We start from the raw sequence: 27,052 nt of genomic DNA on the forward strand, positions 1-27,052 counted from the left end.
CTGTTATGTAATGTATCAACTTTTTCATCAAATACATTACGAGACACATATAGATATATAAATTTACCTTGGTGGCTAAAACTAAGCTAGCTGATGCTTTGGCTAACATTAGTTGAATGTAGCCTAGCTAACCTTAGCAGCATTCATAGAGCAAAACAAGCTTTCTGTTATCATGAGCATGATGGGCAACATGCAGGCAATGGACAGCAGTCTGTATCGCTATGCATCCTGCCAGAGGCAGTGGTCACTAAAGACAGATAGTAAGAAAAGGAAGTTGAGACTTCCAAAACAAAAGCATGTGCTAGCCAGATCTTTACCACAAGAGGCAGTGGTGCTCATGGGAAATGCAGTCTTCATTCTGGGAAAACATGACCACTTTTGTCCAGGAAACACCAAGTGGAAAAATGAAGTGGCCGTCATTTAGCTTCCGCCAGAGCTAGGTGTGTCTATGTCACCAGCCAGTTTTACATGCTGTTCATGGAAATGATACATTTCTTTAACTACAACGTCACCAGATGTAGCCTAGTTTTCTAGGTTTTGGTTTTGCAGCATAACCCTTGTGATTAACATTCGTGATTTTTTTTCTGTTCTAAACAAACAAGTGTTGAGTCAGAATATCAGGAAAATCACATTTGATACACAGGAAGTGATGTGTTTTATATTTCAAAGTGATGTTTTGCAAAGTCAGCTACATGAATCATCCATCAGTCCTCACCTTAAAGAAGCTCCCGCTCCTGTCTGTGAGGCCACTGAGGGGGTTAGAGCTGGAGGCCATGTTGTCTTCCTGTCTGGGACAGCGTCTGCAGGAGCTCTGTGGGTCAAAAGTATGTTTCAGTCCAGACACTTCAGCTGTGGTGCAACCAGAGGACATTCCTACTTTGGCCACAGCCAGTAATATGGAGGTGCCGGTCTCCCCCCTCCTCTCTCTCTTGTACCTCTTCTTCTCCTTTCATTTTCCTGCCTCCTCTCTCTTTGTTCCGTCTTTCTTTCGCCCCTTGATCTCAGACAACAGCCTCAATCCTATTTTATCTCATTCCAGTCCTAATCCTTAGCCTCTGTCCTCTCATTACCTGTCTCCAGAGATGGGCAAAAATACATCAAAATGTATTTTGATACAAAATACAAAATACCCCCAAATAAATGTATTACAACAAAATACAAAATACTGGTGCCAGAAAATGTAACAAAATACATGTATTTTATATTTAAAATATAGGAAATACTTTTTTCTGGATTTTCCATTTTCTCACCATGTGGTCTAGCAGAGCATTCAGGTTTATATAATGTACACAAAGCTCTGGTGAACCCCACAAACAGGAAGAACAGTCACAGAATGTCAGTGTAACTAAGCAAAGCTATTAAAAGACAACAACTTGATTGATTATGTATATATATATTTTTATTAATGGGACTTAACAGCCCATAAACTTTGGCTTTGTATCATCAAGAAAATATGAATTTACTTATGACATACAAGCTCCCAATCTCCCTCTTCCTACAGCTAGCTACTCGACTGATAAGCTAACTTGCTAAACACTGGCACTAGCCTAGACAGCATGCTAGCGTCATTAGCATGTTAGCATCGATCGCTAGCTTGATATTATAACCATCACCATGTACAATAGGCTATGTAGCCAGACCCAGACATAAGTTATACATCAAGCTAGTTGCCATCTGTCACTCAGATACAATATTTAACTTGGCAGCCAATCAGCTGAACTTGAAGATCTGAAGACTGAACTCTGGACTGTTTTTTGATTCGTGGAGAAAGTATTTTGAGTATTTTAAATACAAAATTACTCCACTCTAAAGTATTTTGTTACAAATTATGTTAGATTTTGAATCGGCCCTATCAAATACAAATGACAAAATACTCAAAAGTAATCGAAATACGTATTTCAAATACAAGTAATTGAAATAATGCCCATCTCTGCCTGTCTCTCCTGTTTCCTCCCTCTCTCACATTTCACTAGACTTTGTTCCCATGTCCTACATACGTAATTCATTTTCCATCTTGTCCTCGGTTCCAGCACAGCTGCCCTTCTTTCCCACCATAGTTTCTATTTCTCTATCTGTGTCTATTTAAAGAAGCAAACCCCTTGAATCCGCCAATTATTTTTAAGATAATTGATAATAAACTTTTCTTAAAACAGAATCAAATTCCCCCCCCCAGACCGTGTTTTACATGTCTGGAGGGATATTCCTAGTTATTTTAGCAATGTTAAACCTGTATCGCTGTCTTGATTTGATACCAACTACATTTATTAAAGACGTTATTAATACAGGTAGGCCCAGTATTTTATTGATTATTAATAGCTCATTAGCAACAGGAACTGTTCTATCGGCTCTTAAACATGCTGTGGTCCAACTTCTTTCAGTATCAGATGTTTTACTCCACGATTATCGTGTCCTAAAGAATTCATGGTAGCGATACTATATATAATCTACAGATAATTTGAAATAATAATAACAGTGCCATCAGTGAAATTCATCTTTAAAAGGTTCTCTATTCAACATTCAAATTATTAATATATCAAACAGCTATCATCTATGTACAGATCTAGAGCAGTGATGTCTACCTGAGCAGAGAATGAAGTCTGTGTGCGTTGTTGTCAGAGCTTGCTTTGTTGTTGCCTGTTGATGGCGCACTATGACAAGTTTATACCGCTGGTATCACAAGCAGGTTTGTGTGTGTTCTGAAAGGCAAATATTGAGTACATGCTACATACTGTGGCACTAATGCATGAATATTAAGCTTGCTGAACTGCCAGGGTTTTAAGTACCACCACATCCCACCATGGCCTCTTTATTGGACAGTATGTGTTAGAATTGAAAATTGAGACCTATACAATTCTTCATAGCCCTGATCAGTTTCACCAACCCCTCATTAGTCCTGCACTCACCTCACCTGTTCTCACTTCCCTTGTCAGTCAGTCTCTATTTATACCTCAGTTCCTTTGTTCTTTGTCAGTTCTTAATCCTTGCTTCGCAGTTATCACGGTGCTTGGTCGTGCACCTCTGAATCTTTGTTACTAGGAACCTGCTGAACGCGTGGGTCTTTTCAGACCTGACCGCCATTAATACTGATAAAAGCAATTAATCAACACATCTAATTGTTTACAGGATGATTTTTTTTATAGTAAATGTGTTGTTCCAAATATTTGACTCTTTTCTTTGCATGGATTGTAACAAGGAGATAAAGTAGGTCCATACATGTTTTGTATGAGATGTGAGTTTACAGTTGATTACAGTTGTTTCTCTTCATTGAGGAGCTGCATCAAAGATGCTCTATAACAAATATGAGGCATTACAAGCTGTGCTAATGGTATGAAATTATAAACTGGGCACGGTCTAATGTAGCCTACTTATATTTATATTACATTATAGATTTATACTCTACAGCAGCGGTTCCCAAACTGTTTAGGCCACGCACCCCCTTCTACATCCCGACCGGGTTCACGCACCCACTTATTTTTATTTTGAATACATTGCTGTATTTTTCAATGTTCAAGATCACAACTTCAACTTTCAGGTTCAAATTTCTTTTTGAAATGAACAAAACTTTTGACCTGGATTTAGCTCCATAAGCTTGGGTCTGGAGGACTTGCAGCATTTACTCAACGACAAGAAACGTGCACACACACTGCAGCTGGTGATAAACAATAGATTTAACCTGTTTGTTGTACTAATCTTGTCGATTAATTAATGGTTAACGGGGTCGGCAATAATCCAAAAAATATTTTTAATCTAAATCTAAGTTTTGTTACTATTTTTGTTATCATCGCTCATCCTAAAATAATGTTCCCAACTGCTGACACTGCTCTTCCTCTTCTTACCTGCTCAACTGACCAGAGGTTAACATCACAGTAAAGGATGTATCGGATTTATTATCAGATGTATTGAGTAGTTTTATGATACTGGTATCGGTGCATTTCCTTTATTTTTTAGAATGCTCCCTGGCGTTTTAGCAAGTATTGCAATGAAAGTTGCGCTGAGCACAAACGTCGTTATGCGTGCTCGTAGCTCATGAGCCGGCTGTGAAGTATTTCCCACACCGCGGTGCGGAGCGACTGTAAACAAGGCGTTAAGCTAACTGGACTCCATGCTGCTGTCAGAACTGCAGAAAAGAACTCCAACACCTGGGTCATGTTATTGCCCTGAGGCAAACCAGATGAAGTGTGTGTGTGTGTGTGTGTGTGTTCACAGGACAGGAAGGGATGGAAAGAGTGCGTTTGATTTAAATACACTGACTTGGCCATTTACTTTACTTACTTACTTAAACCAGAAAGGCTATTCCTTAAACACAGCTCCACCAGGAAGGAGTCTAAACACTCACAGCTATTTTCCATGAAATGTTTATGGACGTTCTGTCTGTCAAACACCAGCCTGACTAACAGCCTAACCTCTAATTATAGATTTAGGAGGCTCGCAATAGCAACATGCAAACCTTCAAAATCACAGCGATCAAACTTTATATATATATATATATATATATATATATATATATATACAGTATATCGAGGTTGCCACTGGACTAAAAACCAGACACCAGCCCCGCCCAGCCACAACTTTCCAAAAGGTCAACTGAGAAAAGCCTGTGCTGTTTTCTCTGGGCTACTCCCCTTTAAATTAGTACCAGGAACACTGGGCATGCCAAGGAAGGAGGGGGCAATGTCTCTGCATAACTTGTATTTCTGAGATGTATAAAGGAAGAGGGGGAGGCGAGCAGATGAGCAGATAATAGTCCAATACCACCATTACAGCAGCACTTGTTGTTGTTGAGTCATGGAGGAGATATGAAAGACAAGCAAAGGGTAAACATACACCGGAAAGTGGATTTTAATTACTTCGGCCCAAGCCTGGCTCTAACCAAGACCGTACTACAAACCCCGGACCCTCAGAGGCCCCAAAAGACTCATGCTCACTGTGTGACAACTAGATAGTGGTATTTAGAATTATTGTATATGCTGCACAATAAAGACGATTTTGAACCTGTTTCCCAAGTTGCAACACCTCTACAGGTTGGTAGCTGGTGACTGAATATCTCTGCAGTGGCCTTTTATGGGAAACATAACTCAAATCTCAATACGCAGACGTGATACACACATAAAGATCAATAAATGCACTTAGAAATCACAGAAAACAGATGTCTCTTATAGCTTCAGATCTTTCCTAATAGTCATTAACAATCAAACTTTCTTCAGTATCCAGTGAATCAGTGATTGTTGTCTGTTTCCGTGGTTCCAGAGTAAACAGGAAGTGCTAGTAGCTGATGCAGCATGGCACAAATGTTCAACTGTAAACAAATATAGGCTCAAAATCAGAGCTCAATGTGTAGCCAGAAGCCAACTCACTGTCTTCATGGCAACATTATATATGTTTTGCTTGCATCCCCAAAGCATGATGGGAATTGTATTTCCAATGGAGGGATGGAAGAAGCCGTATTTTTGGCAGCTCCATAGCGCAGCAACACGGTCTGAATCAATGCATGAAGCGGGTATTCAGTCCAGTTAGCAGTTAGCTCCTGTGAAAGCATTCAGTGCTAACAGTTTACTCTCACACCGGCGGGAACTAGAGCGGCTGCTTTCATAAACCTGCCAGGTTCTCGGTTTCAGGGAGAAGTGGTTTGACCAGAGTTTACTTCACATCTCTCTAGGCCAGGGGTCTCAAACTCAAGGTCCGCGGGCCGAATCCGGCCCGCCACGTCACTTTATGTGGCCCAAGAATCCGCCAGCAAAAAAAAAAAGAAGAAACGTTTAAAAAAATGTTGTAAAAAAAAAATATATTTAAAGTTAGACTTGATAATAAAAATATCTCCATAGCCGAAATTATGAGATAGAAAGTCAAAGTTATGAGATAGAAAGTCATAATAATGAGATACTTAAACACAGTCATAGAGCAGCTCTTTGGCTGGTTACTCTACATTTGACATGTAAATGTATTGTGAGTACATTGAAGACGACTTTAAACGTGGCTTTACAACACATGAAATACTTCATGTAGGATTGTGCAAACGCACCCTTTAAAGGATTTGAAGCTTTCAACAAAGTTATTGTAATAGCTTGTGTTTGATATTTGTCTTTGCTATTTTCTTTAAACGTTTGATAGAGTAATGTGGGTTTCTTAACCCTAAATTAAAAGGATTTAAGTTATAATAACAGAATAAATATATTAAATATATTTTTAACATTTATATAACTGCATGTACAATATTTTTACACTTGAATAAACAATAATGCAGAGACAGTTATTTACCAATATGTTAGGAGTAGTTACATTTACAACCGGCCCTTTGAGGGCGACCGTGATGCTGATGTGAACCAGAGTGAAGATGAGTGTGAGACCCCTGTCCTAGGCTGTTAAAAACAACAGCACCTGAAGGCAGCAGATGGCAACAGTAACCGTCCTTTTAAGGTCCCAGTGGACAAAAACAACCTCAGCTCCATAACCCTACCAAGTACTGACTGAAGTTAGGATTCATTAAAATACCTTGCAGCTGATTCATTTCCACAAAGCAGCATGCAGCTCGGGCTCTGTGTGCCAAAAAGCCTTGGTCTTTCAGTGAAGCTAATCTCAATAACAGATTCCAAAGCAGCTTAGAGGAGGAAATTGTCCCCTTTATTACATGGATAAACTGAGCAGCAGAGGACGACATGTTGTGTTCAGGTTCAGACGCGTCTCACAGATCATGTGGAGGTGTGTGAACATGTTTAAAACGCTCTTAGAACTTGACAGTGTAATAATTCCTGTGAAATAAACAAGTGAGGGACAGTATGTAGTTTCATTCAGCTGACTTTTTGGGAGAGCAGGGAATGATATTTTATGTATGCGATTATTTCAAGCACAGATTTAGATTTTATTATTCATTTCATAACTATTGTTATTTGAAATCCAGGGGTCAGGGACAAAGTCCCTCAGAAGCCACAGAAGGACTGATTTATTCAGTGACTCTTAACAGCTTGAGTTGCAGTATTTCACTCTTTTTCCACCAAAATGAACGTGTATATGCAGTTTTTTTTACACACGGTAAAAAACCACTAAAAGAGGGCGATGGTCGGTTCTTTTCTCTGGCGTGTCACGTTCAATAACACTGTTGAAAATGAAAGTGAAAGTGTTACGGTGCTTCTTTTTTGTATCTTACTTATTCAGTCATTCTTTTCAACTCTCAAACCAGAGTTGGTGATTGTTGGACTAACGGAGACGGTTTTGATGAGGTTCATTTTGTTTCTGTAGACCTGAAAGAAAATGACTGTTGTGTCTGACTGGAGTCTGGTGGCTTTGAGGATAAGGCATATTGATTGTATGTTTTGTTTGTCGATAAATTATAATAATCGTCCAAAGATCTTGGACTCGTGCGTCACGTAGCATGGCACTGGAAAAAAAGATGGGCTAAAATGATCGTGTGATGTTTCCATCACTGCTGAATGAAGCCGGAGCCGATTGATAAAGCAGACTACTGCAGTCATCTGACCCAGGAATCAATGCTGAACCTTTGAAGGCAAAAGCCACACGATGGTGGGTGTTAGCAAGGTTTTAGCTTATGTTCATCATTGTTTTTGTTCAAACTTCTGTCAAGGTTTAATTCCACTGTGCCACTTGGTGGAAATTAATATTCCATCAGCACGTTAGGATTTAAGATGCTTTGATTATTTTAGTTATTATTAAAGAAAAGTATTATAATATTGTCTGGGAGGATCTTGTTATAATATGTATATATACATATGTATATATACAAAAAAGTGAAACGGTTTAGCCCACCCCGATCATTTTTCCTGATAATTTGTCCCATAACTGATATAAAACTGCAGTATGGGGGGGGGGGGGGGGGGGGGGGTCTAACATGTATGATGTATAGCCGTGCACATGTATGTAGCTTTATATTGTCAGGAGATGTTTGAGGCATTTAGGCCCAATAGCACAGTCTTCTCCTGAAGAGCATGTGCTTCTGCAGGAGAAATGGGAGCAAACAGCATGAAATAAAAAAGATAACAGCCACAGATAATAAAAAAAGAAGGGGGCAGCATTCCATCTGCTTCACTCAACATGCAGAAAACTCCCAAAGCTTCCTGCTCAGACTCCAGCTCCTCCTCTCTTCACCAGGAGTCTGGTTTTCTGGAGGTGGGTCTGTGGCAAACATTCTCATGTCTCCTGTATCAAAACAACAGCGCTGCTTTGAAAACAATGAAGAGTGAGCAGCAGCTTAGGAAGCGTTGAACCTTCTGTCCCATCGTCCCTGCACAGTCACTGCGCATCATATGAACAGGGACATGCTTCTTCCTTTTCAACAGTGTGCATAGATCCACTTCCTCGCTAGTATGAACCAGAGTCCACCAGAGTCCCGCTGCACAAAGACAACTTTACTCACCTTCCTCCGTTGCGCTCCGTTATGCTCCGTTGCGCTCCGTTACGCTCCGTTATGCTCCGTTGCGCTCCGTAACGCTCCGTAACGCTCCGTAACGCTCCGTTACGCCGCTCTGTCACCGTTCGGTTTGGTTTCGTAGTGACACCGAGGAGCCTCCCTGTCCTCCGGACCCGCACGGTTACATGGTTTAATGTCGGACAAACAGACCGAGACACCGGGTAGGTGTGACGGACCGAGAGCGATCCAGATGTGGGGGGCGTGGTAATACGACGCCTCTGCCTGATTGGCTGTGGAGGGCGTGACGATTTTTCACCTTGACTTTACATTTTGTAAAGATGTCCATGAAAGCGTTTTGTATGTGTCTCATTGTTTTTCATAAGCAGCTGCTATTGAGAAGCATAACTATGACACACTGTTACACAGTATGATATTGAACATATTCAACACTTATGAATATGTTTGTGAATATGTGGGTTGATGAACTGAACGTAAAATGATGGTTTAATATTCATTTATCCATGTACACAGCAAGAATCAACTTTTCGATTAATCAGTTCATTATTTAATGCAATACAGTTCGTAATATAGTTTAGTCAAACACAATTTGTGTATGCAGAGTGGTTGCGGTGTGCACTGATATTTATTTTTCCACCATATTCTGTTCCTTGAGTGAAGGCAGAGCACAGCCTGTAAAAGGAGACACAGAGTAAAAGTGTTCCATTTCTACCACTAGATGGCAGTATAGGTGTATTTAAACCATAGATTTAGTTATATTTACCTGTGTCTTTGTCAGTGGTGTGCCGTCAGGGCCTGCAAAGCCTTCTCTGCTGGCCTAGACAGAATCACAAAGTTATAGCTATTTTATAATTTAATTATTTTTCATAAATATACTACATGTATTATAATTTTTTCCCCATTATCTTATTTTCTCATTGCACAGCTAATGTCTTCTTCAGTTGCTCTGCTTCCAGTGCAGCTTGTTTTAAGTAGAGCTTTTATCCAATCAGATTTTACCCCTGTGTTGTCGCTAGTGTTAGGTTCAGAACCTCTCAGAACTGTGGAAGGCCGCATGTTGAAAAGCAGCCCAGAGGAGAAGAAGCCCCCCCCCCCCCTTTGCTCCCATTCTGATGGAGGACAGGAATCGGCAGGTCCAGATCAAAATCACAAGATATTTAATAACCAACAGAAGCCAAAACAGCTGCAAACCGAAGTACACCATGAATGATAAAACAAACATAATATTCCATAAATGTGAGACCCCGTTCAGGCCACCCAGCAAACTGGTGTGTTCACTGGATGGCCCCAAGGAAGTCTGACTCTCTCCTGGGATTCACAGCCCTTTGTCCCCCCAAAGTTACACTCCTGAGCCTATCGATCAGCTCAGTGATTGGCTCATCCAATAAGCCCCTCCTGGGCAGATGACCCATTGTTCTGTTCTTCTCACCTAGGTCAACCAGCTTCGTTCCAACCCCCGCTGGCAGACACCTCCTTACATTCTTGGGGCCAGTTCCTTTGATTCGCCAAACCCCCGCTTCCAGTACACTCCTCACACCTTCCTCTTACAGCATGAAATTACCTCTGATGATGAGATTACTTCTTGGTCTAAACTCTTACATGTAAACACACTGTAACATATAATATCAATGCTAGGAGCGCTTTAAAACTTAAATCCCTCACAATTCCCCCCTTTCTCACTGTTCACAGTGAGAATATTAAACAGTTGTATCCATCAATGCATCATCTACTCATAACTGGTTGCCCTGTATATCTGCTTCACTAATTGTCGATCAATCTCTGCAGGAATCCACTTGAACATCTGCATTAACAATTCTTGAGGCTAATACATTCAAAAGCATTTCTAACAGTTCTCGTGTAGCATTTCTAAAATAAGTACAAGCTGTGTAGGGAAAAGGATCATTCTTTACACAGGTGTCATGATGTGTAAGCAGAATAGGTGTTACAATTTACATGGTAAAAACAGTAGACAACACATTGTGCCTCTAAGGCCACATAGTTCCAGGTGTTTCATCGTCGTCCAACGGTGGTGAATTTGCTTTCCACTCGTGTCAATTTAGTCATACATCAATATTATAACCTGCACTGTACAGTTACCAAAATAAAAGTATAAGATTCAATCTCCTTCCATGTCCTATCTCCTAAAGTCCTATGACTGAGTTAAAAGACTTGGATTTTAGTCATATCTTTTACAAAGGTTGCAATTTTTCATGACGCTACCAAATACAAAATGTGGATCTATCTTTACAACAAAATAAAAAATTACAGACAAAATTCCAAAATGACATTACATACCCCCCTTTCTCCACGCTATCTCTGCTGTAAACTAATTTAGCGTAACAATGGAAGCGATCACATGTCAATTGTCTAGGCTTATTCATTCACAATTTTATAATAATTGAATATCACACGTAAGGAATATTTTTGCAGGCACACTTAAGGCACAATTCTACAGGCATCAGCTGCAGAAATTCCTGTTCAGAGAAACAAAACTGTTATGCATCTCTCCATCTTTATTACTGTTGTTTATCAGGATCCTTTGTGCTTCTGAAGTCAGTGTATTGAGTCTGACTTGCTGTAGGTCAGACATCACAGCATTCCTGGGCCTCGTAACAGAACACTTGTGGAATCTCCCCCTCTTACAACTCAGATTGTGTGGGAGACAGAGAAACAGAGAGCAGCAGTACTTTTCATCCAATAAACTCATAACAATTATAACATAACCTTTCCACTTCTCTAAGTCATACTTCTTCTAACCTTCCTCTAGTTCACATAACATATGTGCTGTGCAGTGAAGTGAATCAGCCTGCATGTGACATTCCAACCATCTATACCTTAATAGTTAACGTGACTTGTCTTAACTTTCCAAATCCTTCAATTTCATTTGAATACATCTGATGTGAGTGTGAGTGTTTGTCTAGTTTCTAATGTGTGTATTAAATGTACGAGTTTGTCATCTAAAGAATCTAAAGTTAACTCACCCTCTTTGTTGTATTGTGTGCATCACCATCACTAGGGGTCCACTCCGCTTGCCTGCTGCACCCCCCGAGTCTGATTGCTGATTGTCGATCCTTCCCCCACTCCTTGTTCATGGAGGATGAGCAGCCTCTTCTTTGATGTTCAAGCTGCCACTTTTATGGCACCCAAAGGCTTCAGTTGGTGTGTGTCAAAGTCTCAAAGTCTCTGCCCCCCCTTTCAGCTTCCTCTCATGGCCTGATACCTTATCAGCTGAGCATCCTTGCATCTGTGCTGATGAAACTTCTCTGTCCATGTCACACAATTCTCCTGTGTGATGTTTTCCAGGCTCATGGATGGCGGAAAGCCTTCGGTCAGGGCTGACACTGTAGATCTTGAATGAGTCTCGTTCATCTTCTTCATCCTCGGCATGTTGAGTGGTGTCGTTCATGTTGTTTGTGGGTGAGGAGCATACGGCAGCGAAGTGGAGTCCCAGATCAGGATTCACTCGACCATGTACCTCGACTAAAAAACAAACAAACAAAACAAAAACACGGCATTCGTCTCTCTCCACCTATGCTTTCCAGTCTGCTTTAACGGTTTACATTTCTTTCTTTCCCTCTTGGACATCAATTTACTTCTATCTGCTTCACCTTTTTCTCTGCTCCAAGCACACTCAAAGTTGATCACAATTTTCCTTAGGCAAAAACTGCCTTTTCAAGGAACCCCAATTTGCTTCCCTCCCAATTATTTGTCTATCGAAACATTATTATGAATATTACCAAAAATATTCTATGTCCCAATTCTGTGCACTTTTAAATCCCAATTTGACTCAAAAAACAAACAAACAAAATAAAACAAAACCCAAAACAAACAAACCAATTTTTTATCAGAGTCAATTTTCCAAATTTCAGTATCTCAAAGAAATCTGATTTCTGGCTTTAAATTAATTAAGCACCCCCCTTGGTACTCCTAAGTCATCTTGGTAAACTTGGCTATAAAATGAGCCTCTCGCCGAAGTTGATGTAAACATTATGCAGGCTAGGAGCGTTCAATAAACTCTCTACTCCGTCTACCCTCGAATCTCTATTCCGACTGTAGCCCTGACTGAGTGAAAAATTAAGTATTTTTCATTACAATTAAAAATTATGAAAATTAAAATTATGAATTAAAATAAAAAATAAAAAATTACAACTGCTGGAATCAAAGTCTAAATCAACTATGCAAGTTGAAATATTGAATCAAAGTTAACAATTGTAGAATAAAATTGAATTAAAACTGAAAGTCAAAATATTGGATTAAAGCTAAACGTACCATCTGAAGTTAAATTATTGAATTGAAACTAATTTCCAATCGAACAAGTTCATGTAAAATCATCTACGGTAGTCTAAAATGCTATATTGATACTAAGCAACAATTGAAGTCACTATGCAAGTTAAAAGATTATAGAGTCAAAAACAATGAATATTATAAGTTTGTCATCAAAAACTTACTTTTGTAATTGATCTACCAATCTACTGGGTGGCGTATTGTAGTTAACTATTTTGCAGTTCTAAACAGATTTCATCTCTAGGTTTTCTGGGTAATGGAGTTTTCTGTAATCATCATGCAATTACTCATCCAAACCGCTAGTTGTGCAGAGTTCTCTTCTTCTTCTATGGTTTTTCAACCGGATGTGACCGGAAACAGCTTGTAGCTAATGCTAGCAGCTACCTCGCTTCGTCTTCTAACGAAACAAGCTAAGCTAACTGGCGAAAACGTTACACAAAGCACCATAGTTTGAACTCAATAACGTGCCGAATTCACACACTATTTCTGCTAGACCGTGCTTTGACTTCTCCACATGCACCGGTTATTTTATAATCTCCTCGTTTATCTAACTATCTATAGTAAGCACCGGAGCAGGCCTTTAGCTCCCGGCTTCAAACAATTCATTCACACCGTACGTTACCCTTTCTTACAACACAACTTTCAACAACACTACAACATTTATCACAAAATACAGCTGTTACAAAACAAAATGCACAATTCGCCCCATTCATTACCTATTACCAACCCCCAAATTAGATTCCCCTGAACTCAGTCATTATAGCGCTTTTAAGCGATTGAGCCTCAGTCCAAAGTGCAAAATCCTTTAGCGAACTGGTCCCTAGAACTCAGTTATTATAGCGCTTTCGAGCGGCTAGCCATCCAGATAGCTAGCCCTCTGGCGAACTGTTCGTCTTCATCCCCTAGAACTCAGTCATACCAGCGTTTCGCGACAGCTAGCTTCCAACCAGTGGAGCTAACAAAAACGTGACCCGTTCTTTCGGCTTCTTAAGCTCGTATTCAATTTGTACCCTTCCCGTATATTTGAGCCTTTAGTTTACTAGACCCAAGACGCTAATGCAATAACCAGAAGAGCCGTGACCTTCTCCCAAGATACGTCAGTCTGCGTCTCAGTCCGCCTTAGCTCACTAAATGCTCCAACAATATTACACTCGTCTAAACCATGTTCAAACTACCAAATTAACATTACACTCATCCAAACTTCATTTAGACTACCAAATTAACACTCGCTCAAATTTCACAATTCAGAGCTACCAACTCATCCAACCTTTGTTTGGACTACCTAATTAAACATCACAAACAATTTGCATTCGGTCCGCAACTGCTCCTCTGCAACTTATAGTCATTTACCTGCTTCCTGCAGCCTCTCCTCCACGTGTCCAGCTTTTGGGGCCGCCAACCACGAACACCCTCTTCGTGGCCACTCCGAAAATGTCCGATTCACGACCCGTCCAGCTTTCTACGAGTCCAGTCGAGAGGTCCCATCTGGGGTGCCAAATTGTTAGGTTCAGAACCTCTCAGAACTGTGGAAGGCCGCATGTTGAAAAGCAGCCCAGAGGAGAAGAAGCCCCCCCCCCCCCTTTGCTCCCATTCTGATGGAGGACAGGAATCGGCAGGTCCAGATCAAAATCACAAGATATTTAATAACCAACAGAAGCCAAAACAGCTGCAAACCGAAGTACACCATGAATGATAAAACAAACATAATATTCCATAAATGTGAGACCCCGTTCAGGCCACCCAGCAAACTGGTGTGTTCACTGGATGGCCCCAAGGAAGTCTGACTCTCTCCTGGGATTCACAGCCCTTTGTCCCCCCAAAGTTACACTCCTGAGCCTATCGATCAGCTCAGTGATTGGCTCATCCAATAAGCCCCTCCTGGGCAGATGACCCATTGTTCTGTTCTTCTCACCTAGGTCAACCAGCTTCGTTCCAACCCCCGCTGGCAGACACCTCCTTACATTCTTGGGGCCAGTTCCTTTGATTCGCCAAACCCCCGCTTCCAGTACACTCCTCACACCTTCCTCTTACAGCATGAAATTACCTCTGATGATGAGATTACTTCTTGGTCTAAACTCTTACATGTAAACACACTGTAACATATAATATCAATGCTAGGAGCGCTTTAAAACTTAAATCCCTCACACTAGGTTAAAAAAATCTGCCGTGTTGATTGTCATAGTCTTCAACCAATCAGATCTTTAGTTTGACATGTTGGGCGTATTCTTTGACATGTCAGAGCTGCTAGCTGGCCTAGCCATACGTGATTGGTCAGTGGGCTAGCATGACATGTTGGGCGGTGACAATCCCAATATCTGCTGCCTCTGTGGAGCGGACATTTTCAGCCTCAAACGCATTAAAACGTATTCAAGAAATACAACTGGGAAGGCTCGACTGTCTTCACTGGCGTCCGAGAAGGACTTCTTACTGGAACTAAAATGCACGGCTGTACTGAACAACCGTGAGATTAAACTCTTTATAAACAAAGAAAGGAGGATGGACTTTGTCTTTAAATAGTGAACAGCAGCTTTGGTAAGTGAACTGCTTTTGTTTTTACATCTACAGTAGCTTTAATATGCTTGTTTATATATTATTATTTGTACAACTTGTTTTTATGAAGATGGATTTTTGTTTAGTTTAATATGTGATAGGAACTATTGTTACGTCCTATGTTTCGCTGGGGACACAATTAGTCGGTGCCATGTTACCAACTTGGCGACTTTCTCGCTAAATCTGGTGACTTTCCAAACCCTCTTGGCGACTTTTTTTGTCAAAAGCTACTAGCGACAAATCTAGCGACTTTTCTGGTGTTTTGACTCTGACGTGAAAGCTCGTCCGTTCTGCACTGTCCTCAACGAGCAGCGGGTGCTGTCGTGAGACCTTCCGCCGCCCCAAAGCACTCACAGGCGGTCAGTCTCATAGCAGCCTCGCACTGCAGTCCCAGCTGCAGTCAGAGCAGAGAGGACACACACTCTCGGCGTATTCATGTATCTGCACTCTGCAGTTAGTGTATTTATAGGTGTTGAGCTTAGTTTTTACACAAAACTAATAATAACCGTAGCTGTGGCGTCATAATGAGGACAGCAGTGAAGGCCCAGGTATAAAATGCACGGCCCGCCACTGAAGTATACAGCATATTGTATTGCAGATGCACATCTGAAGCCTAGACAACTGTTAATGATACATTTAGCTGTATTTCATTTCAATATTAAAGGGGAAGACCACCTAAAATTGGAATTTCAATACGTTATGTAACACAAATTGTACCCATATACTCAGAACATTCCCATGGGTGCCATTTATAATTTCCCAAGTCATTGTCTGTGGAGCAGTTCCAGACTTTATACTTAATGACAAATTGTAGTTTTAGCACTCTAGTTTTTGGATTTTGGGAGAGGGTTGTTGTTGACTAATATTCTTGAAATGAAGGAATTTTTAAAATGGGTGTAGTTCCCCTTTAATATCATTGCTGTATTATATGCTACTTTTCAGTTGGATGCAGAGTTTGGGAAAATGTTCCCAGGGAAGGAAGACCTCTTCCTTCGGAAATGGGAAGGACGTATTGTTATGAAATTACTGAAAGTGAACTCAATGTCCTGCCAGCTGGTGAGGAGAGTGATGAGTTATCTTCCTTGCATATAAGATACAGTGATGTGTCGACGTGTTGTTTTTATTTGGTGGTCACTAGGCCTGTGCCATATTGTTTTATTATAGACATAGTGTCTGAGTGGAATCCCAGGGCTTCTTCGCAACCATACTATATTAAATCAAATCAGATAGTTTTAATTCATATTCCCACTAGTGCTAAACAATATAGAAAAAATATCTAATTGTGACTATTTTGACTGATGGGTCTGAATTCCCCCAGCACACCTTTGGGGGCTCAGCTTTTTCTATTGTGATAATTTGGTGGACAACTTAATGTCTGAGATGGCATGAGCAATTGTATGTATACCATTTGTTTTTGTGTTGTGCTTAGAGTCATTTTGCTTCAGAGCCCTTCAGATGCTCACACACTATTTACCTCCTGCTGCGTCAGGGAGAGCCAATGGATTGAAGAAATGCAGTGTGAAATCGGCCATTTCATACATCATGGACATGAAACCGGTAGGAAAGCTGCTCTGGTCTATGAATGTCCCACAACTCTTTTCTTATCTGTGAATCCCATCTCAAGTATCAGCATGTAGTGAAAACCACTGTCAAAGAACTTACCATAACTTTAATTCTTATGCTAGACATCTCAACAGGGAACACACTCAGGTTGCAAACCCAGCACATTTGGAACAAATGGTATATTTCAGTAATGTTTCAACATCATCTTGCTCTAACGCTATGGACACTACAAAAACTGATTTGGACACTCCAATGGATCTTCATTTTTCAGACCACTGTGACTGTGCAGCTTCATTTGTTGCCAAAATGTACTCCGCATCAAATTCCACCCTAACTGATGTGCATGAAAGCCTTGTGTGCACCAAAGAGCTACTGACTCTATTTAAGCATGTTTACAGTCAAAATCGCTGAATTTGCTCATGTCCTGTTCAAACAGAGGGGAGGCACGCGAGGTGAGGCAGCGACGAGCTGTGCCTCACCTCAGATTGCGCAATCCCTCACAGACAGGTTGAGCGCGTGCCTTTTGCTTTCTCATTGTTTGTCACCACTGTAATATTTGTTGACACTTGTATTATAAGTCCTTTCTTTCCATAGAATAGATCATGTATTTCACGTATGTGTAGAACATATTTAGTCTCGCTGATCTGACAGAAACCGCAGTGAAAAAGCACAGAGGGGAGGCAAACAGTACCTCTGCCTCACTGAAGGGGGTGTGCGAGAGCCCATGGGTCGGGTTTATACCGTTACTCTTCTTCTACACTTCTCTTCTTCTTATATTTTGCTTTGACCGCAAATATTGAAGATTAAATATCTAAGCTTTAACAATTCTCAAAAAACCGGGAAATATGACCAAATCAACAGCAATCCAACGTCAGACCGGTAAAGTAAACTTGTATGTGTTTGTTGTTCTCTTTATAAATTCCTGGTTGTTACAGATTTTCGCGGGTGGCGCCCGCGAGCGCTCCGCTTCTGAAACGCTCCCGGTGGGTCAGGTGTTACGGTTCAACCAGGGACCCTGTTAACTGGCGACCTTCAGCCGAATGCGTCTGTTGTTGTCCTAGCTACGGCAGCTGTTGGAAACGAGAAGAGAACACGTAGCTGTCCTCGTGAATGCCGCATTGTTTAGTTTTGCAATACAGTGTCAAACCTTCTCATTTACAGTCTTTGGTGAAAACATACCGGAATCGACGTTGGAGCATCTTTTGAGGAAAACTAGTCCACTCAAGTTTGAAACGTCGCTTGCTTGTTGTTTATGTGTTGAAACAGGAAGGGAGCAAATTCCCCTTCCTTTGAAATAATAAAGTTGATATAAAAACAAACAAACACATAATCGTCTTTGGAGCCTGTTTTGTGGAAACATGTGTTACGTAGAAGAACTCTGTAGCACAGTTAAAAAATAAATAAATAAATAAACAAAATGTAAAGGTATATACAGGATTCGAACTCATATCATTGAGTGGAAAAATAGTTGGCAGCCAGAGGCAGTGCCATTACGCCACGATAGATACAACGACATTCTGGAGGCATACACAAAAATCTAAAATACAGTCAGTAGTCGCTCCTAAGAGCGGAGGTAACCAGATCAACTTGTGACCGCAGAGGAAGATCAACTTGTGACTGCACTGCGCGTTTACCATGCAGCATTTTGAAGTGCACCACGGAGCACTTTTGAATACAGCTGGTTTCCGAAACAAATCTTTGTAGCGCTGCTAATTAATGAGGCAAACGTTTGTGATGTTTTCATGAGGTGAAAATACACAATGTGGACATTAATGCATCAGAAAAAAACATAAATGGCAATGCCTTAAAATGAAGAATTTAACCAGCCAAGAACACAGAGTGCAAGTTGAGTTAATAGGACTTTAATAAGTCAAAAAATACATAATCACATTCAATTTGTCAAAAACATTGATGACATTCATTTTCAACTGCAAGCTGGACACAGAGTCTAGAAATCACATCTTCATGGGTAACACCTGTGTTACAGTTTTACCATGGCCATTGCCCACATTGAGTTAGTAGGTACAAATTGGCCAAGGCCTTTTTCCAATCAAACCATCTTCATCAAATTAGGGGTGACCTATATAAGGTTGAGCAAAAGTAGCACCCGTGTTGGAAGTAGGGAGAAAAAACAAAGAAGACAAAGAAGAAGACGAAGAAGACAAAGAAGAAGACGACGACAACATAATGGATCCAAAGATTGTCCAGGAAATCATGGATTTCAAAATCCATTGTCTTTTGCCAGATGGCCTTACCAAACATCAGCGGTATGCCATTAAGAGACGAGCTGCTACATTTGTGCTCAAGGGTAAGTAGTAATGCTATACACCATCAATCACTAAGTTATTTTATTGTGTTGTATTAAGATAACTGAGTTTTTTTTTAACAGATGGAGTTCTGCTCTACAATTGTAGAAGGCGTAAAGAAAGGGAACATTTGGCCAAGGTGGTTCTCACGGCTGCAGAGGCAAATGAGGTCTTTCTACAAATGCACAGCAGTGATCTTGGCTCCCACTGTGGTGTAGAAAAAACTCATCATGCAATTATAAGTCGGTATTATTGGCCAGGAATGGAAGCGGATATCCGCAAATGGGTAAGAAGTGACACCCAATTCATCTATTGATAGTTTTACAAGAAGGCCTACTAAAAATCTGTCAAAGCTGTAATCAAATATTTGTATATAAATCTCCTTCATCTAAGCCTACTGTTTGTGCTAGACTAAAGGCCTACATACATTTAACTTGAATATTATTTGGCTACAGGTTGCTCAGTGTCCAGTCTGCCAGGCAAAGCGAGCCAGTCTCAAAGAAAAGACGCAATACAACCCAATAGAGGTGAGGTTATTGTGTAAATGAATGTACCATGCAGCTAAATGTGCTTACATACCAGTTAATACAGATAATTAACGTTCAACTCTTTCAGGTTACCGAGCCATTTGAGTTGGTAGGAATGGACCTCATGAAGCTCACTGTAACCGAGGGTGGGAATCAATACATTTGTGTAATGGTTGATTAAAAAAAAAAAAAAATGTGCAGAGAACGCAAGACAAGGTTAGGAAACGTAAGCTGGAGAGAGGTTGGGAGGACAATTTTAAAGTTGGCGATATTGTTTTTAAAAAAAACATCCAGGAAGAGCAGCGAAAAGGGGGGAAAATGGAGAGAGACATGCTGGGTCCATTTACGATCACGACCATAAAGGGGAAGGTTGTTCATTTGGCCAACAACACCACGAAAACACTCGCCAACCTCGATCAACTAACTGTTTTTACTGAACCAGAGGAGAGGATTCCAGCAAAACTAGCTAAAGTTCAAGATTCCCCTTTGGCTCCCCCGTCCCCACTACCACCGTCCAGCCTCTCCACCCCTGACGAACCTGCCAACCTTACTCCTCTCGACAGCTCTGACCCTCCACCAGCCACATTCCAAGGAGAGAGTCAACCCATCCATGGTAATGTAGCCCATTCATTAATATGACACAAAGTATTAAAATGCTATACTCTTTTAAATGACACATGTTCTGTATTTCCAGCTCTCCCAGATCAGGGGAAAATTGTCCTGTCAAAAGTGGGTCCCTACAAACTGTTTACTGCCGATTTCCACAACCTGGCACCTGGTAGGGAATTGGAGAGTGAGGTAAGTGTTGTTTGCAAGCTACAGATTGTTCCTCTTAGAAATGCAAGTTCATTTTATTTTTAGATCATAAATGCTTACCTTGTATGGGCAACAAAAACAGTCCAAAGCAAGGTCAAAGTGATTGACACATATGCAATGACGGCGATTTGGGATGGCAAATTGACGGGGTTGAGAAAGGTAAGGATAATGGTTGCTTTTAAAGGGTGTCTGTTACAGTTGTACTATATTATAAACAATAATATGTCACTTTGCAGCTTGATGTAAGGGAGTGGGACACACTTATTGGAGCTGTCTGCAAGAACCACCATTGGACTCTAGTGGTAAGTGTGCTTAAACCAATGCAATTTATGCAAACTCTGAGAGAATCTTGCACATTAAACTATCCTTTCTGTAAAAGGCCATGTATCCAAAGGAAGGACAGGCTCTGTTTGTGGATCCATTTGGAGCCACTTCAGCTCAGCTGAAACACTGTAGGGATTGTACAAGGTATCTGGATTTATTTTCATTTGTTTCATGTCTTATGTATGTTCAATGGTTTCTAATGTGCAAGTAACAATGATTTTTGCTTTAGGGCTTTGATGCGGAAGAAAAATGTAAACTTATCGAGATGGATGTGTGACACCGTCTCACATCCCCTTCAGCAGGATTCCACGTCCTGTTGAGTGCTGGTGTGCAAAGTAAGATTATGAACTCCAGTAGGCATTTAAAAACTGTCAAAAGGACACGCATAACACTAACCTGTTATTTAAGGTAGCCGAGCTGCTGTTACAGGGAGGCAGCATCGACTTTGCTGTGGACGAAGTTGCCATTAACGCAATGCGAAGACAAATGGCTAAGAGACTGTTGGATGACTCTGGTAAGCTTCAATCAACTATCGAACCCTCACTGAACCTTTTCCTATACTTAACTCACTAAATTTGAGTATCTTTTAATAGACAACCTAACGGAACTGTGCCGCATGTGTGGTGAACACAACTCTACAGCCAGCTGTTGATCACTGGGTAGGAAGCCTAAAGGTGTGTTCACACCAAACGCGATGAACGCGGCGCGATTACATACAAAGTCTATGTACAGACGCGATGAACGCGATGGCGCGGCGCGTTTGACGCGTCAAAACGCCGAAACGCCCCAAACGCACAAGTTGAAATATTTGAACTTCTGCGGAAAAATCGCGTGACGCTCCAGCGCGATAGCCAATCAGCGTTGAGTTGCTCTACCCGTCATCAGTGAAGTCCTGCTGTTGTTGAATCAGGAAATAAATGCTGTAGCCGCCAATGTTCACCCAGAGCTCTACGATACCTCATATCAGGAGAGACCGGACCAAACTATGTGTATACATATGTGTGTGTGTAAACCATATGGTACAAACAATGAATAGACGCTGCCGTATTTACGTCTATATGACGTTATCGTGAGTGTTGATGGAGCTGCTATAATGTTAGCATAGCCTAGCACCGATCGATCCGAGCTTCATTGATAAAACAAATACAAATCGGCATCATTACGTAGTTATTTCGGAGTCCCTTTTTGTCGGTTTATTGCCGTTAAATCACAGCCAAGTCAGTTTATTGTGTGTTCATACAGCTGTAGTAAACAGCCGACGTGTGTCTCACTAGACACAGTGAGCTCGATGAAATCCACGGAGCTCCTCCGGACTATGTCATGAACCAGACATGACGGCGTTTAGTTCCCCGTGATATCTGGGACTTCCACAACACGTACTGAGCAGAAATAGAGGCTATTTTTTTACGGTAGATGGCGGACAGTTGAACAGCTTTCAGGCCGATAAGCCACGCCCCCTTTCCGGCGCGATGGACGCGATGCACGCGAATGAACACAAATAGTCCCCGGCGATGCGATGGACGCGATGAACGCGATTCGCGCTGCGTTCATCGCGTTTGGTGTGAACACACCTTTACAGTTCTGTATATGGAGAGTGCATCTATTTACAAAAAAGCTAATTTCTCTATCTTTCAGATTGAATGCACATCGTGTTCCCGGTGGTTCCACTGGGTGTGTGTGGCACGGCCAACCACAGACGAAGACTATCTGTGTCCAGCTTGCAATTGAAAATGAATGACATCAATGTTTTTGACAAATTGAATGTGATTATGTATTTTTTGACTTATTAAAGTCACATTAACTCAACTTGCACTCTGTGTTCTTGGCTGGTTAAATTCTTCATTTTATGGCATTGCCATTTATGTTTTTTTCTGATGCATTAATGTCCACATTGTGTATTTTCACCTCATGAAAACATCACAAACGTTTGCCTCATTAATTAGCAGCGCTACAAAGATTTGTTTCGGAAACCAGCTGTATTCAAAAGTGCTCCGTGGTGAACTTCAAAATGCTGCATGGTAAACGCGCAGTGCAGTCACAAGTTGATCTTCCTCTGCGGTAACAAGTTGATCTGGTTACCTCCGCTCGGAGCGACTACTGTGGAGAATTTAAGAATTAAAAGCATTATTTAGTAGAATTTATAGCACCCCGAGTGGTGAATGAAATTGTCACAATGATGAGAATGTAAATTATGTTAAGAGTCACAATATATTTACTGATGGAATGTAATAGGTTTACAGGATGTTTACTTATAGAAGATATTATATGTTTGCAATAAGTTTACTTGTAGGAGTCTTTTAACATAATCATTGGAAGTGTTGAACCAAAGTACAGTCACATCGTTATGGGGGTTCTGAGCCATGAGGCAGAGACATCAAAGGGGACACAGAGGTGCTGGACAAATGGCCAAGGAAGGAGGAGGAGAACCGGAGACAACTGAAGGGAAGCAGACGGCCATAAAACAGAGAGCACTCCTGGGTAAGACCATGCGGTCCCAGGTCAGAGGTGATGTCAGAGGTGATGTCACAAGGGGTCTAGCCATTGAGATGAGCAGTGGATCGATGAAGGAGGCGTCAGAGCGATTGGAAGCCAATCACTGACCCCAGAAGACGGCCTTTGTGTTTTACGACAGATTCCGGACACTTTACGACCATCAAAGGACATAAAAGGACTGTTTGCGAGGACGTGCGCCGGGCCATGGTAGTTCGCTTTGCAGGATCCGACTTGGTCGGGCCTGTGAGGGGAGTTGCACGTGGTCTCTGCTCTCGAGATGCATACTATCGATAGTGTATTATAGATTATAATTGTCATCATCAGTTTACAGTCGTCATTGTTTAATTAAATACTGTTTTGAATTTGGACCGGATCGAGTTACTTTATGATGCGCCTGCGCAGAAAGAAGTAAACACAGCAGCGGCCTTGCGCTTCCTCCACCAGTTTCAGCCTCAACAATTTGGCGCCCAACGTGGGGCAAAATGGGATTCTGAGAAGGCTGAGGAGACGTGGATCGGTGGACACTTTCGAAGTGAGCACGAACTAAAGGTACGCAGAGCCGTTTTAATAAAAATCTGCATAGGTAGACTAGGAAACTTAGGCGAAAGTGTCCCACGATTGATGTCTCCTGAATGCTGGACACGAGGAGGAACGCAAGCAGGTAAAGTAGAAATTTAGAGTGACTGTAATACTGTATGAGGTGCATTTGCAATCTGAAATACTTATTTAACTAGTGTTGTTAACGCTATGAGCTTCGGGCTCTAAATATTGTTGCGAAATCCTACCGGTGAGGTCCGTCAAGAGTACGGTCCGTCAAGAGAACGGAGCGTCAAGAGAACGCAAGCTTTGAAGAAGCTAAGATAGCTACGGGCTAATACGAGTGGCATAAGCGGCTCTGAGTGTCGAGTGAATTGAGTTTGAGCACGTATTGCGAGTGATTACGTGGAATTAGCGACGGCTGTTTCATTGTCTCATGAGTGTGTCGTGTGATTGATGAAACGACGACTCTAACGGGAAGGGTACAAATTGTATACGAGCTTAAGAAGCCGAAACGAACGGTTCGCCAGAGGGCTAGCACTCTGGATGGAGGCTAGCCGCTCGAAAGCGCTATAATAACGCGTTCTAGGGAATTAAAACGACCAGTTCGCTAAAGGATTTTGCACTCTGGATTGAGGCTTAATCGCTTAAAAAGCGCTATAATAACTGAGTTCTAGGGGATTAAGACGAACAGTTCGCCAGAGGGCTAGCTATCTGGACGGAGGCTAGCCGCTCGAAAGCGCAATAATAACTGAGTTCTAGGGACCAGTTCGCTAAAGGATTTTGCACTTTGGATTGAGGCTCAATCGCTTAAAAGCGCTATAATGACTGAGTTCAGGGGAATCTAATTTGGGGGTTGGTAATAGGTAATGAATGGGGCGAATTGTGCATTTTGTTTTGTAACAGCTGTATTTTGTGATAAATGTTGTAGTGTTGTTGAAAGTTGTGTTGTAAGAAAGGGTAACGTACGGTGTGAATGAATTGTTTGAAGCCGGGAGCTAAAGGCCTGCTCCGGTGCTTACTATAGATAGTTGGATAAACGAGGAGATTATAAAATAACCGGTGCATGTGGAGAAGTCAAAGCACGGTCTAGCAGAAATATAGTGTGAATTCGGCACGTTATTGAGTTCAAACTATGGTGCTTTGTGTAACGTTTTCGCCAGTTAGCTTAGCCTGTTTCGTTAGAAGACGAAGCGAGGTAGCTGCTAGCATTAGCTACAAGCTGTTTCCGGTAACATCCGGTTGAAAAACCATAGAAGAAGAAGAGAACTCTGCACAACTAGCGGTTTGGATGAGTAATTGCATGATGATTACAGAAAACTCCATTACCCAGAAAACCTAGAGATGAAATCTGTTTAGAACTGCAAAATAGTTAACTACAATACGCCACCCAGTAGATTGGTAGATCGATTACAAAAGTAAGTTTTTGATGACAAACTTGTAGCATTCATTGTTTTTGACTCTATAATCTTTTAACTTGCATAGTGACTTCAATTGTTGCTTAGTATCAATATAGCATTTTAGACTACCGTAGATAATTTTACATGTACTTGTTCGATTGGAAATTAGTTTCAATTCAATAATTTAACTTCAGATGGTACGTTTAGCTTTAATCCAATATTTTGACTTTCAGTTTTAATTCAATTTTATTCTACAATTGTTAACTTTGATTCAATATTTCAACTTGCATAGTTGATTTAGACTTTGATTCCAGCAGTTGTAATTTTTTATTTTATATTTTAATTCAGAATTTTAATTTTCATAATTTTTAATTTTACAATTTTTAATTGTAATGAAAAATACTTAATTTTTCACTCAGTCAGGGCTACAGTCAGAATAGAGATTCGAGGGTAGACGGAGTAGAGAGTTAATTGAACGCTCCTAGCCTGCATAATGTTTACATCAACTTCGGCGAGAGGCTCATTTTATAGCCAAGTTTGCCAAGATGACTTAGGAGTACCAAGGGGGGTGCTTCATTAATTTAAAGCCAGAAATCAGATTTCTTTGAGACACTGAAATTTGGAAAGTTGACTCTGATAAAAAATTGTTTTGTTTATTTTGGGGTTTGTTTATTTTTGGTTTTGTTCATTTTTGGTTTATTTTGTTTGTTTGTTTTTTGAGTCAAATGGGGATTTAAAAGTGCACTGAATTGGGATATAGAATATTTTTGGTAATATTCATAATAATGTTTTGATAATCAGACAAATAATTGGAAGGATGGATCAAATTGGGGTTCCTTGAAAAGGCAGTTTTTGCCTAAAAAAAATTGTGATCAACTTTGAGTGTGCTTGGAGCAGAGAAAAAGGTGAAGCAAATAGAAATATATTGATGTCCAAGAGGGAAAGAAAGAAATGTAAACCGTTAAAGCAGGGGTGGAGAGAGACGAATGCAGTGGTGAGACACAAACACACACACACACACACACACACACAGATAATCTAAGAATTGGATTGTCATTTTTAAATTTTAGCGCAACATTGTAGCCAATTACAGATTAGTGAAGATGCATTCTAACTTTTACCGCTGAACTTTGGGTAGTTTTTGTTTTGTTTGTTTTTTAGTCGAGGTACATGGTCGAGTGAATCCTGATCTGGGATTCCACTTCGCTGCCGTATGCTCCTCACCCACAAACAACATGGACGACACCACTCAACATGCCGAGGATGAAGAAGATGAACGAGACTCATTCAAGATCTACAGTGTCAGCCCTGACCGAAGACTTTCCGCCATCCATGAGCCTGGAAAACATCACACAGGAGAATTGTGTGACATGGACAGAGAAGTTTCGTCAGCACAGATGCAAGGATGCTCAGCTGATAAGGTATCAGGCCATGAGAGGAAGCTGAAAGGGGGGGCAGAGACTTTGAGACTTTGACACACACCAACTGAAGCCTTTGGGTGCCATAAAAGTGGCAGCTTGAACATCAAAGAAGAGGCTGCTCATCCTCCATGAACAAGGAGTGAGGGAAGGATCGACAATCAGCAATCAGACTGGGGGGGTGCAGCAGGCAAGCGAAGTGGACCCCTAGTGATGGTGATGCACGAAATACAACACGGGGTGAGTTAACTTTAGATTCTTAGATAACAAACTCGTACATTTAATACACACATTAGAAACTAGACAAACAACACTCATATCCACATAGCGCATGTATTCGAATGAAATTGAAGGATTTGGAAAGTTAAGACAAGTCACGTTAACTATTAAGGTATAGATGTTAGGAATGTCACATGCAGGCTGATTCACTTCACTGCACAGCACATATGTTACGTGA

The 27,052-nt window shown here is 41.0% G+C and overlaps 1 protein-coding gene across 2 annotated transcripts in view; it reads right to left on the reverse strand.

The window, feature by feature from the left end:
• LOC306696025 (ras and Rab interactor 2-like) overlaps positions 1-8,513 on the reverse strand; it is a 34,275-nt gene extending 25,762 nt beyond the window's left edge. For both annotated transcript variants that reach the window (XM_079159508.1, XM_079159509.1), the window contains exons 1-2: positions 8,366-8,513; positions 716-811 (exon numbers count right to left, since the gene is read on the reverse strand). In XM_079159508.1, coding sequence (XP_079015634.1) covers positions 716-775 — 60 coding nt within the window. In that variant the 5' untranslated portion in view covers positions 776-811; positions 8,366-8,513. The remainder of the gene's footprint in view (positions 1-715; positions 812-8,365) is intronic.
• Positions 8,514-27,052: the final 18,539 nt, after the last annotated feature.

This window comes from Pholis gunnellus, assembly GCF_910591455.1.
Source record: "Pholis gunnellus genome assembly, chromosome: 5".
NCBI classification, from domain to species: domain Eukaryota; kingdom Metazoa; phylum Chordata; class Actinopteri; order Perciformes; family Pholidae; genus Pholis; species Pholis gunnellus.